Below are 12857 nucleotides of genomic sequence, written 5' to 3' on the forward strand. Positions count from 1 at the left end.
GGGGGGGGGGGGGGGGGAGGCATCGGAGATGTTTCTCCAGCTCCACAGAGCACCAGCCCATTAACAGCTGATGGATGTGAGAAGGAGTGACCCAACAGCTCAGAGCGGAAGAGGCTGTTTCCTATGGGCAGGGTGGTGTGGGGTGTGGGGAGCAAGAGAGGGACAGACAGAGAGATAGAACACATGAGTGAAAGACTGGTAGAAGCGAGGGGTTTTAGGCGTGGGTCATTATAGCTGTGGAAGCATTAGATCAGCCTCTCCAGAGTGCGCTTGGCACCTGAGGCCATGGCTGCAGCTGAAGGAGAGGGCTGTGGCTGTGGAGTCTGGGGGAATGAGAGCAGAGTGTGAAGTAAGGCAGTTGGAGCTCTCCAGTTAGATTTCACAGACAGAAAGAACGAGTCGCACCGGATCATTAGGTCAGTGACAGGGCCAGGTGGAGCACACGAGACGGTCAGTGGAAGCAGAAAAATACCCGAGCAGCACTTGTGTGTAAAAAGAGAACGCCCGTTGTGTTCAAGCAGAGCATCTTCATGAAAAAGCTCTCATCGGTCGTTGTGTCCCCTGCTAACTCTGCATTGCTTCTGACAGCTGTATTTGTGTTATAGATTTTCCTTCACTCTGTCCCGTCTCCCTTTCCTTTCCCCCTGCCTCCCTCTCTCAGTAGTTGGCTCCCCTCCTCTCCATCGCCTCCACCCTATGACCTTTTGTAAGCACTTCATCAGAGAGCCGTTGGTGTTTTCTAAAGCGCTGCGACAATCTGACAGGGCAGCCGTCAATCGAGCGGGGAACCGAGGGAGCAGATCAGTGGAAAGCTTCGCTCAGAACAACAATGTGACTAAACTTTCTGCAGCACCGCTTTAATGTGTATTGAAAGGATGGCTGTGACGGGTAGGTGACAGCTGGGAAGCGCAAGACAGTTATGGATACACACAAACACACAGACGCGCGTGCACACGTTTTGCACATTTCATAAACCATCTTACCGCAGAGAAGCGTTACACAGCTCTTGAGTGCTCGTTTGGACGTGGCACTGCGGCGGTGAAATCTGCCGAGCGGACAAATGAAGGCTCTGATAAAATGCTGAGATACAGAAGAGGAGGAGCACACAGGGATTCTCATCCAGGTCCATTGACTCAAGTACAACCTGATTGAACTCCATTCAGGTTTACATATTATTCGCTTACGAGTTCCTGATATAAAGCGTGGTAAATAATAATACCTCACATTTAGATTTCTTTGCTCATTTAATTTTTAGCTTATTCCTGGTGTGTCTTTATGACGGCAGTTATCAGATCTACTATTAATCTGATTTATTTCAGCATTTTTTAGTTTTTGATTTGCATCAGGATATTTGAATAGCTTCAGCCAGGATGACTTCACATTAACATATGGTGATAGGAAATTAGCAATGCAGAATTTCCTCCTCGTCCCTGTTCCTTGCCATCCTGGACCGGGGAGGTAATAACCATATAAATGCATCTCATTATGTTTTCTAATCCGTAAAGTATCGGGATGTTGGCTAACACAAGCAAAAGTGAGGCTGGAGCGTTGGCGTGCACTACTCTTTTATGGTATTAGTATTTATGGTATTAGTTCCGGGGGACACGGGATGCCTACTTAAGCTATTAGCATGTGAGACGCTGTGGGATGATCCATCCCCTGACAGGACGAGCTGTTAACCAGTGTTAAATCAAATCACAATAGGCTGCCTGGTTTGATGGATTGACAGAGCTTGCTCTCACCACTTGCTTGGACTGCCCTTCCTTCCTCATCCACTGCGTGTAACCTCACATGAGGATTTGTTCCTGTTAGAGCAGAAAAGAGCTTGGAAATTTAGTGTCCCAAAACTTCTGGAAGAAATATTCCAAGATTGTTCTTTAGAGTAAATATGATAAATATGATTTTCCCCATATCAAAGGACGCCATGCTCTCTGTCTGTTTTGTCATTATCAACTTCTGTCCTCCTTCGACTTTTCTTCTTCGTGTTTCGTCTGCTGTGGCTTTCAAGGTGAAGAGATTGCACTGGCTTTGCCCAGTGGGGGTACAGACGCTATGGCTTCTATAGTGCCCTTTGAGAGAGGGGAGAGGAGGGGGAGGCAGGGGGGGAGGAGAGGTGACTGCTAGAGCCACTATCGGGAATCTTGGAGATCGCTCACAGACGAGAGGGATGCTGTTCTGCATGTGTGTACACTTATTGTGTGTGTGTAACTACAATTAACTGTCAATCAAAGGGTGACCCTCCACCTCGCTCCTCCTCGCACAGAATTCCTCAGGTTTTAGGTTTTGTTTTTCAGGCGGCTGTTGGAGGAGAAGAAAAGCAAACAGGTCGTCACTTTCCCAACTTTTCGTGTATCACACAAGACGTGTCTCATTGTTCTCTGTCATTTTTTTTTTTTAAATTGTTTCATCTGCACCAGAAACTAAACTTTCCCAGACAGAGCAATAGGGAGCTGTGTTGTTATGGAGGTGGTGCTGGTTCATCAGCGGCCGTTTTTTTTCCCCCGTTTTTTTTCCAGTGTGGCTGCTCGCTGGGCATTGAAACTCTGTTGGTGTGTATGCTCATACACATGCACGCCTGTGTGTGGTGGGCATTGTTGACCGAGAGACATCTGCCACTAGATTATAGCCAGCTGTTATCTGAATAATTGTGTGATCCCCCCCCCCCCCCCCCCCCCCCCCCCCCCCCCCCCCCCCCTCCCCCCTTTCCCTCGCTCCCTCCTCCTTCTCCTCCTTCGCTCCCTTCTTGCCCCCACTTCCCTCCTTCCACAGACTCATGAGACGGAGAGTGATGAGTCTGGGTGGCACTTTTGGGCTTTTTCAGGAGTGTTTATGATGTATGTAAGCTCGCATGGTTGTGTGAGAGTGTGTATCTCTGCAGCCCCTGGTCATCGGTCGTTGTCTGACATTTGTAGAAAGATTTTAGCCCCCCCCCACCCCCCTACACAAACCCACCCACTCACCTCCCTCCACCTCTCCTCCCCTCCTCCCCTGTGGCTCTCGGGGAAATAAAAGTAGCCTGATCCTGCCAGATCAAGATTGCTGTCCACCACAGCTTTACCAGCCTGTGAATTAGAGCCAGCTCTCATGTTCCTGAGGAGAGAGGAGGCAGTGTGTGTGTGTCTGTGTGTTTGCGTTGTGGGGCTGTTGGCCTTTGAAGCAGCGTTAGCTGTTTGTCGGCAGAATGTTGGTCAGGGGGTGAGAGGAAGGGAAAGCAGAGAGCACTGAAAAACAAGAAGAAAAGATCAGTTAAAAAGTAGGAAAAGTATTGTTTGAAAGAGAGAAGTACCGTCTTTGATTCTAACAGTGCTTAGAATCTGGACTCACTGTTCAAGCCAAGGTAATTTTCAAATTACTCTTAACAGGCTGCATATGATACTGTTCAAATATATTTACTGTTATCAGATTTCATGTTAATTAAAGAAAAGTTTTCTAATAGTATTTTCTTTTTTTACATGTACCATAGTTTTTCATTTTCAACTTCAATAAATCAATTCAAGTTTTGAAATAAAAAACTGCCATTATTTTTTTCTTTTAACAATTAATTAAAACAATTTTTTCTTGGATTAAAAGAGAAAAACATAATTCAAATACACTGCTTCCACATGCTCACTGTTCCACTGTATCTACAAAGGCACAACACAATGTTTAAACGCAGACATATTTCCTCCTTCCACAGACAATTTTGGTAGACTTATGACGAGACATACGTAAACTAAAAAAGACAATTTTATCTGTCCCTTTTCACTTTCATTTGTTTTTTAAATGTATCGGGAAAGATGTTCTCATAAGGCTGCACACATACACACACACAGTGTGCGTGCCTGCAGTTGCTAGGGCTGCCTTCATTTCTGGCCCGTGGTTGGTCGGAAAGTGTTCTTTTCCCTGTCGGAGCTCCGATAGTCACTCACTGTGAAGGACTCAACACTCGCTGTCTCTCTTTTCTCGTTGCTCTTTCTCCTGTCCATCTACTCCCCCCTCCCTCCCCCGTCTTTGCTCTCCCTCTCTCCCTCTCTCCTCCTCTCCTCTTGTCATGCCTGTTGTCTCTAATTATCACGGCTCTGTGTTCCCTCAGCCTCTTCATTACATCCAAGCTGTCATCACAGTTTACCTCCAACATTTGCTACCTCTCCTCAGGCCCCATTTCAATAGGAATAATTTATTTTATATGACTGAAATGACAAAACTCACTGCAAGGTTAATCAATAGCCCCCTCAACAGTTTCTGAGAGGCTGTTTATATATGTGTGTGTGTGTGTGTGTGTGGTAAAATGACAAAAAATGTTTTGTTTTGTTTTTTTATCATTGTAATATTCAATAGGAGAAAATTCAATGTTTTTTCTTTAAATCTATTTAAGTGAAATATTTTGCTCGCTTTGAATGCAAGCAAATGTCATGTAAGAGAATGAGGGAACTATTGCATTTACACACATTCTGATTTGCAAACTTGCTTTTACTCTTTCAAAGAAAATTTAGTGTGAGAAAAATGTGCTGAATTATGTTGATACATTTTGTTCAGTCTGTTTTTTGAGTGGAGTGAAAGGTGAATGCAGTGTTTTGTCAGCACACCTACTTGTCCCTGGACAAAAAGATTGTGCCTCATAGTGCAAAAACAGATTTCAGCCACAATTCTCTGACCAAAACAACAAATGACAAAGATATATATGTTTAACAGATTTCTTCTTTGTATGTCTTCCCCATTATTTCCAGTATGAAACATTTTAAGTATTTACAATCAGCAAAATCATGGAGATATTTTCTTCTAGAACTCAGGGAATTTATTATCAGGTTGAAAGGCGGCCATTGGGGTGTTGGATTAGCAGACACCACAATGCCCATTTGCCCAGTGAAGGTCAGTGCTGCCATGTGCAACCTGTAGCCCTAATCGGCAACTTCTGCTGCTGCAGTTTTCCATTGTCTAAAGGTCAGTCAGGACCAGTGCATTAGCCTCGGAAAGTAGTCAGCATAAACGAGGGAGGGGACTGAGGGAGGAACGAGGGACTAAAGTACAAAAAAGAGGACGGGAGGGAGGGTGAGTTGCAATGAAAACCTGGCATGCTTCGTGGTGTCAGGCAGGCGTAAGGCTTCTGGGGGCTTTGTGAAAAGTTTGCCTGTGAAACTTTGCTGAAGGCTGGGTTTGGTTTGAGCAGCTCCCCCGGGGGTTCGCTTGCAGAGTGGGTGGAGGAGGAGGAGGAGGAGGTGGGAAGGGAAGTGAGAAAGCAAAGAAGAGGAGGAGAGGGGAGCAGAGCGCAGAGAGCAGGCATGCCGTCACAGTCGTCCGTTGTTACGGTGCGCAGGCCTTTAGTTGCTGATCTAAGAAACACAACTCCTGGCTCACGCCCCCTCCTTATCCCTCCTCCTTTCTTCTCCACCCTTTTTCTCTCTCCTCTCTTTCCCACCATCCTCCTCCTTGCCACTCTGCCTCTCTCTGTCTATCTCTCTCTTAGCTTTCAGCAGCTCTGCGCTGTGGTTTGTGCGCTGGCTATTAACATACAGTCCGCATTAGTGGAACAGTGGCTGGGCCTATTTGCTGGTAATGAGGATAGGGGGCCCAGTGCCGTATAGTAACTGGTTTGACCTCCAGTGCCTAGGTCAAGTTCATCCCGGGGAGGTAATTCCCTCCCTCCACATCCCAAACACATGACTACACCCTGGGGGGAGGAGGTGGGGGTAGGAGGAGTGGGCCGAGGTGGCCCTCTTCATCCTAAATTTGAATCTCTCATCCCCTTCTCTGCTCTCTCCTTCCTCTCCTTCGTCCCCTCTCTTCCCACAGGGTTAATTGAAGGGGAAATTGATAGTTCTGTACGGTAATTGTGGCTTTGAGAATTCTCTGTCTCCCACGGAGAAAGATGAGGGCAGCTGTACCAAAGATAGAGTGACAGGTTGTAAGAGAAAAAAGAGAGAGAGAAATATGGGGAGGGAGGCAGATGGAGCAAATAGAAAAACCCCCTCACCTCCATCACTGCACCCCCCCCAGTGTGGGGGTTTGATTGGTTGATGAGGGAGCGTGTTGATTGGCTGATGACGAGCAGAGATTTCTATGTAACTTTCACTACCAGGGCTCTAATAATCATTCAATTCATTATCCAATCAGAGAGACTCACCATACCGCTCTGAATCCTCACTGATTCTTCTTTTAATTCTCCTTTTGAACCCCCTCCCTCCCTCTCCAATCCTCCCATACCTCCCTGAGGACTCGGGTATGGACAGATGAGTGGAGCGCACTGTATCTGTTCGGTTCTGCTCTGCTGCTCGCTGAAGTAGAGAGAGACAAACTTATATTCCACTGATGCCAGAGCTGAATGGACTCTCTGCCTGCCTCTCTCCTTCAAGAGGGGCTTTTCTTTCCCAGGGGCAGAGCTTTATAATTAGTCTTCTTCCAGAAATAGAAAACTAGTTTTCTGAGGTGAAGTCACCCTCTGATGTGTAGTCTGCAAGCTGCAAATTTGAATTTATACAGAACAAAGTAAAATCTATTATGAATATCAGGAGAATCTATTTTCACCAACACCTGTCATATGCTATTTTCACATGTTTATTTTAATAAAATAAAAATCTTTAGATAACACAAAGTATTACCAAAATGAAATGACCAAGAGAGAACACTTTTTGGTTAGACACCCATTTTGTCTCTGTAGTAACAGCAGGTCTTGTTTTAGCTTCTGGCTTAGTTGTTTAGTCTCAGCTCAGGCCACCCCAAGGCTGTCACCCAGGCAACGTGTGTGTATGTGTGTGCCTGCGTTGTCTTTATATTATTGAATTTTCTTCATTGTGTTGTAAAATTTGCCAGTGTATTCATTTCTCCCTTTGACTTTATCTCTGCCATTGGTTCTGTTTTTCTGCCGTGTTTTTCCCACCTCTCCCCCCCCCCCCCAATTTAACCCCCGCCCCCTCACTCTGCTCTGACTCCCCTCACCGCTCTCCTTTTCTCTTCCTCTCTTCCCCTCCCCTCTCATTTCGCTTTCTCTGTCCGTTAATGAGAGAAAGAAAGATCTATTGGGTATAGCACAATTTATCAGAAAGGCAGAGGTTTGGAAGAAAAAAAAGGCGGCGGGCCCTTCAAAGAAGTCCTATTCTTGTGGTTGTGAATGTTTGATGAGACAGTGAAAAGTTCCCCCTCTAACGTCATGGTGTCTGAACAGAAGAGAACAGAACCGTTCTAATCATGCCGCACAGAAAAAATGACTTCCAACCCGATTTAATTAACTGATAAGAAACGGCTTCAAATTAATTTTTCAAGGATGTAAGATTTTGATTAAGAAACTCCTAAAAGAAATAGACGAATAATCAATTTTTTAATCAACTTACTCAAATGGTAACTGGTTAATATGATAATTCTAGCAATTAGGGCAAATATTGTCGAGCAGCAGTTTCTATGCATCCTGTTAAAGGAATTATAATATCTTTACATCTAATTATCATGGTTATTTAATTTTTTTGTATGGCTACCTCTCAATTTTACCATTCGTTTTTTCATCTGCCATTATAGGGATAATGAAATGAGAAGTTGGAAAGTGTAATAAGATGAAACTTTTATAAGGGCCAACCTGAATGGGGCTCTTCACACACCCTGATTGGATAGATATTTAGGGAAAGGGAAAGGGGAGTTGTTCAGAATGACATTATTTCTGCTGATTTTACATGCAAAGCTGAGATAGATCTTTAGATGTATGATTCTTTTATTTCGTCAGCAGATTAAAGTAGCTAATAGCTCCTGGCTTCGCTGTGTGCCTCCTCTCTTATTCATAAGCAGGTAGCCCTGGCCATGAATATGCTCACAATTTCTAATCCACAAAGTTTCAAATCATCGATTCAGTTAGAAGAGAGAAAAAACGGATTCAGCTTTGATTGAAGGAAAGAGTGGGCTGTTCACCTGCTAGTGGCCATAAAATGTATGTGTGTGTGTGTGTTTCCCTAATTGGACAGGTATTGTAACGGAGGTGAAGAGGGGCCAGATGAAGAGAGAGGCGGGGTGCAGAGAAAGGGCTGGCAGGTCCAGGGCTTTAGGAGAGCAGCAGAGAGACAGAGTTCCTTTACTTCAAAGAAGGCTTACAGCCTGGACAAACGCTAACCCCGCTCACATACCACTGCAACACACACACTCCACATTCACCCACAGTGGCTCTTTTGCCTCTCATGAGATGAATATCCATCCCCTCTCATGCACTCCCTCTCTCTGCAGCTCTGCTGTATCCCTCGCTCCCTGCACACTGAACATCAGTGGAGTCGTGCGTTCAGAGGGAAATATTGACAAAGCGTTTGGAGAGATGGAATGGTTCCTTTTAATTATATGCTGCTCTTATGATGCATGGTGTTTCTGTCTGGCTGCTTGCGCGCACACATATACACAGATACACAAGCAAATGCGCACACTGATCAGCTGAATAGGTATTCCAGGCACAAACCCCTGCATTGAGCGTACATATTCAATTAGCAAAACGCATTAGCAAAACTTGGCATTTGTTGTTGTTTTTTTCCCCTCCTTGCTCAGAATTAATGGTTTTGATATGCTAATTAGCGGGTAATTTAATTTCAAAAGGCTTCAATTAACAGCAGCGTTGTGGACACGAGGAAGTTAAGCAGCGTAATCTAATTTGCATTAGTAACGAGCAGGGAGTAATTAGTCTCTAATTAGCCACTTCAGACAGCACTTGTGTTTACTTTCCTAATGAAGTGGAGGGGCTTTTTCTTTTTTTTTTCTTTTTTTTTACAGGGAAGTCTGTGCATGCGTGTGAGTGTGTTTGTGTCTGGTTTGGGGAGGGGGGGAGAGGGGAGGGTGGCTGGCATCAGAGGGAGACTGGCATATGGCTTACAGTTTGGCTTGAGTTACACACATGGGCAATCCCCACGTGCACACAAACACATGCTCGCATACAAACAAACACCGGCACACACGAACACACATAGGGGTCAGAACCTGCTGTCTTACCTGATTGGGCGAACACTCACAGTAGTTTTCAATCTAGTGAAACATCTCTGTGAGCTCACTTATGCACACCACAAAGGATTGATGTGATTGGTGTGTTTGAGGGGTTTTGCTCTTGATAGTGTTTCTCCTGGTATTATTTGTTATGTTGCAATAGCTTGCAATATTTTCACATTTCCTTTTTTGTATATCCAGGCACTTGCTGTAGTCTTTCCAAATGTTTTTTTTTTTTTTTGCATTGCAGAGGGAATGAACTGTTGACTGTGTGTGAGTGATGTGAGTTGCTGGCCGGCCTAATGCAGGGTTTATTTCTGGGATACGGTTGCCTGTTGACAACATAGCAAAACAGAAGAGGAAAGACACACAGCTAGATAGATGGATAAACAGACAGCCTGTGTTTTATTCCTTTAATTTCTTTTTTTTAGATGATCTCTAAATGATCTGGGAACTAAGCCACACTTAAGGAAAATGGTGGACAAATTCAGTGTATTTTTTTTTTTTCTGGGATGAGCGTTCCAACAGTTGGAACTTTTCCATTCACAGCCGTGTCAAAAACAAGTTGAAAACAACAGGCTTCCTCCTGGGCTTTTTTTTGGGAAGGGAGACAGGGTGGAAGGGTTGCAGGGGGAGCAGCATAGCGGAGGGAGGGGGACAAGCAGCTGCCCTATTAGCCCAAATCTGTTGTTCAGAAGAGGTGGGAGGAGGGTGGAGCAACACCACTGAATTTCCACAAAGAAAAGCACACACTGTTAAATCTTCGTTTATGTGTGCAAAGAAGGCTATATTCTCAGATTATGCCACAAATTAATGTACGTTTAACCCCTAACGCCTCTTTGCATGTAGAGCTCATCTTATTTTTACCCACAATCCAGTGCAAAGGACAGACGAGACCATGGGGACCCCATTAACTGACAGCCACTCTGATGGGAAGGCGTTTTTCTAAAGGCTTTTCCCCAACCTTCCCTGGGAATAATAAGAGAGGTCAGAAAGTTGGGCGACTTCCTGCTGCAAAGAGCGGGGTCAGAGCGCCGGTTGGCAGAAGTAGTCAGCACTCAGCGGACATGACTTGGAACACACACACAAACGCACATACATACTGAATGGACGGCAACCCATAGTGTAGAACTTGTGTGTGATTTACACACACACGGGCAGAAGCTGGAAAGAATTCAATAAATCTAATGAATGAATGTGCTTCTGTGATTATGAGCCTGTTTCCACACTGACCTCTACCTGCATGCACGTACACAGAGATTTATAGGCGCAAACATCCACATACACACACAAACACTCACACATGCACATCCATAAATAGGCAACTGATTTACAAATGAGCTGACCTGTGTGTTGGCCTTGCTCTCAGATAGGCTCACACCCCCGCCAGGATGCATAAATCACAATGGACATGCATATGCATGAGCATCTGAGGAGGTGGGATAAGTGTGTGTCTGCATATGTGTATGTGTGTGTGGCCAGCAGCAGTGTTTGTATCGATCATTGAGGCTTAGTTAAGTGCCTTTTATTTCATTGAGTTAAAGTTAAGGACCGTGGATAGGCCTCTCTCCAGTGTATGTTGCTTTTGAATGGAGAGAAAGCAAGAAAGAAAGAAAAAGGAAGAGAAAGAACTCTTCACTGTTCTTATCCGCCCTCGTTTTAGTGGCATCGAGGGATTGCACATCACATTAATGGAACCTAGATGACGTTTCATGTCTCTTCTCTCTCTGGAAGAAGTGGTTTTGGTGTTGGACCTTTGCCTGATGTGTGTATGTATGATGTGAGCTGCTTTAACCTCCTCTTGTTTTATGGACTTATACATGGCTCTGGCTCTCACTGCTGCTAGATTAATTTACACACCACTCACACATGCTTGCCAAATCTCCCTCTGTCTCTCTCTCTCTTCCGCCCTCTCTCCTTCTCTCTGAAGACAGAGCAGAAATTGCCTGGTGAGGTAAATAAATTACTTCCATCGATTGCCGTAGTTGAAGAGTGACTTTATCACAGTTTGACTTGTCCAGATACAGATCAGCGTGTGACAGCATGTGTTTTTTTTAATAATGTGCCACTGTGTCTATGTGTGTGTGACTTAGTTTACATGTGTTTGTGTGTGTGTGGGCTACAAAAATCAGCGTAGAATCTACCAGATGGATATCTCAATATATTAAAATCTATTGCTAGAGTTACTGTATTGTCCCTAAGATGTATGTCAACTTGAACAGGCCATCATTTGCACATTGAAAATCAGATAAATTATGCTGGTATTATTAGAGTGGGATCTTAAAGCCCACCTTGTGGCCAGGTGGGTTGTTGGCTTATTGAGTTTATCTCTGTCTTGTTATCCATCAGCACTGGTCACTGATACGAGCCTCAGATAGATGAGATCTTAATGCAGTTTACACTGATTAGTTGTATACGCGTACACGGCAATGGCTGTAAAAACGTTAGAGCACACCTTAACCTCCATGCCCCAGATGTCCCTTCATGGAAAGAGGTTAAAAGTTCACCAAAAAATGTCCGAGTGCAGAGGGTATGTGAGTTTCTGTGTGTATGTGTGTGTAGCAGTCTGGGACACATGCTGTTTTAATAGACGCTGTGCTGACGTTACTGCAGAGGCCAAGAAGCCACCGTTAAAAAGAAAGGATTTGGAAAAAGAGCGAGAAAAGGCCTCATCTGTTTGCATTAAACAGTGGAAGAACTGACCAGTGAAGGAGCAAATGAGCGGCAGACGGCTAAAAGATATCTGCTTTTCTGGCTACGTCCCTTCAGCTTTTCCCTCCCTCATTCTCTTCATTTTGTTCGGCCTAGACCGCTCAGTGTGGCCCTTCTTTTATTTTATATCTCATATTTGATCTCACTTTATTTTAATTCCTCATTGTGGCAAACACATGGTATTTGCTTTTGAATGTGACTAAATGAATCAATTAATTAGCTCTACCCTAGCTCTGTTGCAATAAGTCTACTATAGTATATTATTTTAGAGACACTGTCACCAAGTCCAAAAGAAGAGCAGCCCAAGAACGTAGTGGAAGTGATGAGGAGCAAAAAACCTGTAGCTCAAAAGCATTTATAAAATGTTTTATTTACACTTTAGCCTAAGTCCTCATGGTTTATTCTGTCCAGTCTGTCTGTCATCTACACTATCAAGTTCTTTTCTGCATCAGATGCTTCTGATTTGAGAATTAATTAGGCAACGTGGTGGCGTCAGGGTTGGGATTTTGGGTTTGTTCGCTAGCTATTTTAGTAGCTAATTACTGAGGGGGAGAGTGTTAATTGGAATTCTCTTAGATAATGTGAACTCCTCTTCCCCTTTTCTCCCCCGCCTCCACTAGAGTTTAATAGAAAACCACAGCACTTAATAGACCTCTTCCTCTCAGTCTCTCTGTATTTTCTATAACCCTTTTATTTTTTTTATTTTGATGCTTCTGACGGTAGCTCAGCTGATGCCTTCGGGGACAGGAGGTGTTTGTGGTCATGTTGGCGCTCTGCGTGTGTGGAGTATTCTCCGTGGTGTGAGCTATAATCAAAGGGAAGTGACATATAGTAATCCTCTCAGACTTCGTCAGGATATTGACTCCTTTTCGCTCCCTGACTTCCCGCATGTTACCTTTCACAGGGAACAGAATTACAGAGACACAGAGCTCAGTGACATATCACAAAGGGGGAAATCAGCAAAGGACAGGAGGGTATATTTTAAATGAAAAAAAAGAGCTGTAGGCCACAGAAGGATCCTCACGAATATGTGATTAATGTTTATTGCATTTAAATTCTTTAAAAAAATAAAGAATAAAAAAGAGATAAAACTCATGTTAAGGGCTTGCTCAGTCTTTTTATTCATTTATTTTATGCTTCACTTTTGTTGCACTGATAATGAACAAAACTGGCCTAACCTGCATTTTGACTTCACACTTTCTCCATAGCCTGGGGCGCTGAAATGCTAA

General features: G+C 44.2%; 1 protein-coding gene across 3 annotated transcripts in view; it reads left to right on the forward strand.

The window, feature by feature from the left end:
* foxp4 (forkhead box P4) overlaps positions 1-12857 on the forward strand; it is a 96798-nt gene that overhangs the window by 5688 nt on the left and 78253 nt on the right. For 2 of the 3 annotated variants that reach the window (XM_046076281.1, XM_046076282.1), the window contains exon 1: positions 10550-10685. The exons of the other annotated variant lie outside the window; for it this stretch is intronic. In XM_046076281.1, coding sequence (XP_045932237.1) covers positions 10629-10685 — 57 coding nt within the window. In that variant the 5' untranslated portion in view covers positions 10550-10628. Of the gene's footprint in view, positions 1-10549; positions 10686-12857 lie in introns of those variants that run through there. 3 annotated transcript variants of the gene reach the window in all.

The sequence above is a fragment of the Micropterus dolomieu genome, linkage group LG18, assembly GCF_021292245.1.
Source record: "Micropterus dolomieu isolate WLL.071019.BEF.003 ecotype Adirondacks linkage group LG18, ASM2129224v1, whole genome shotgun sequence".
NCBI classification, from domain to species: domain Eukaryota; kingdom Metazoa; phylum Chordata; class Actinopteri; order Centrarchiformes; family Centrarchidae; genus Micropterus; species Micropterus dolomieu.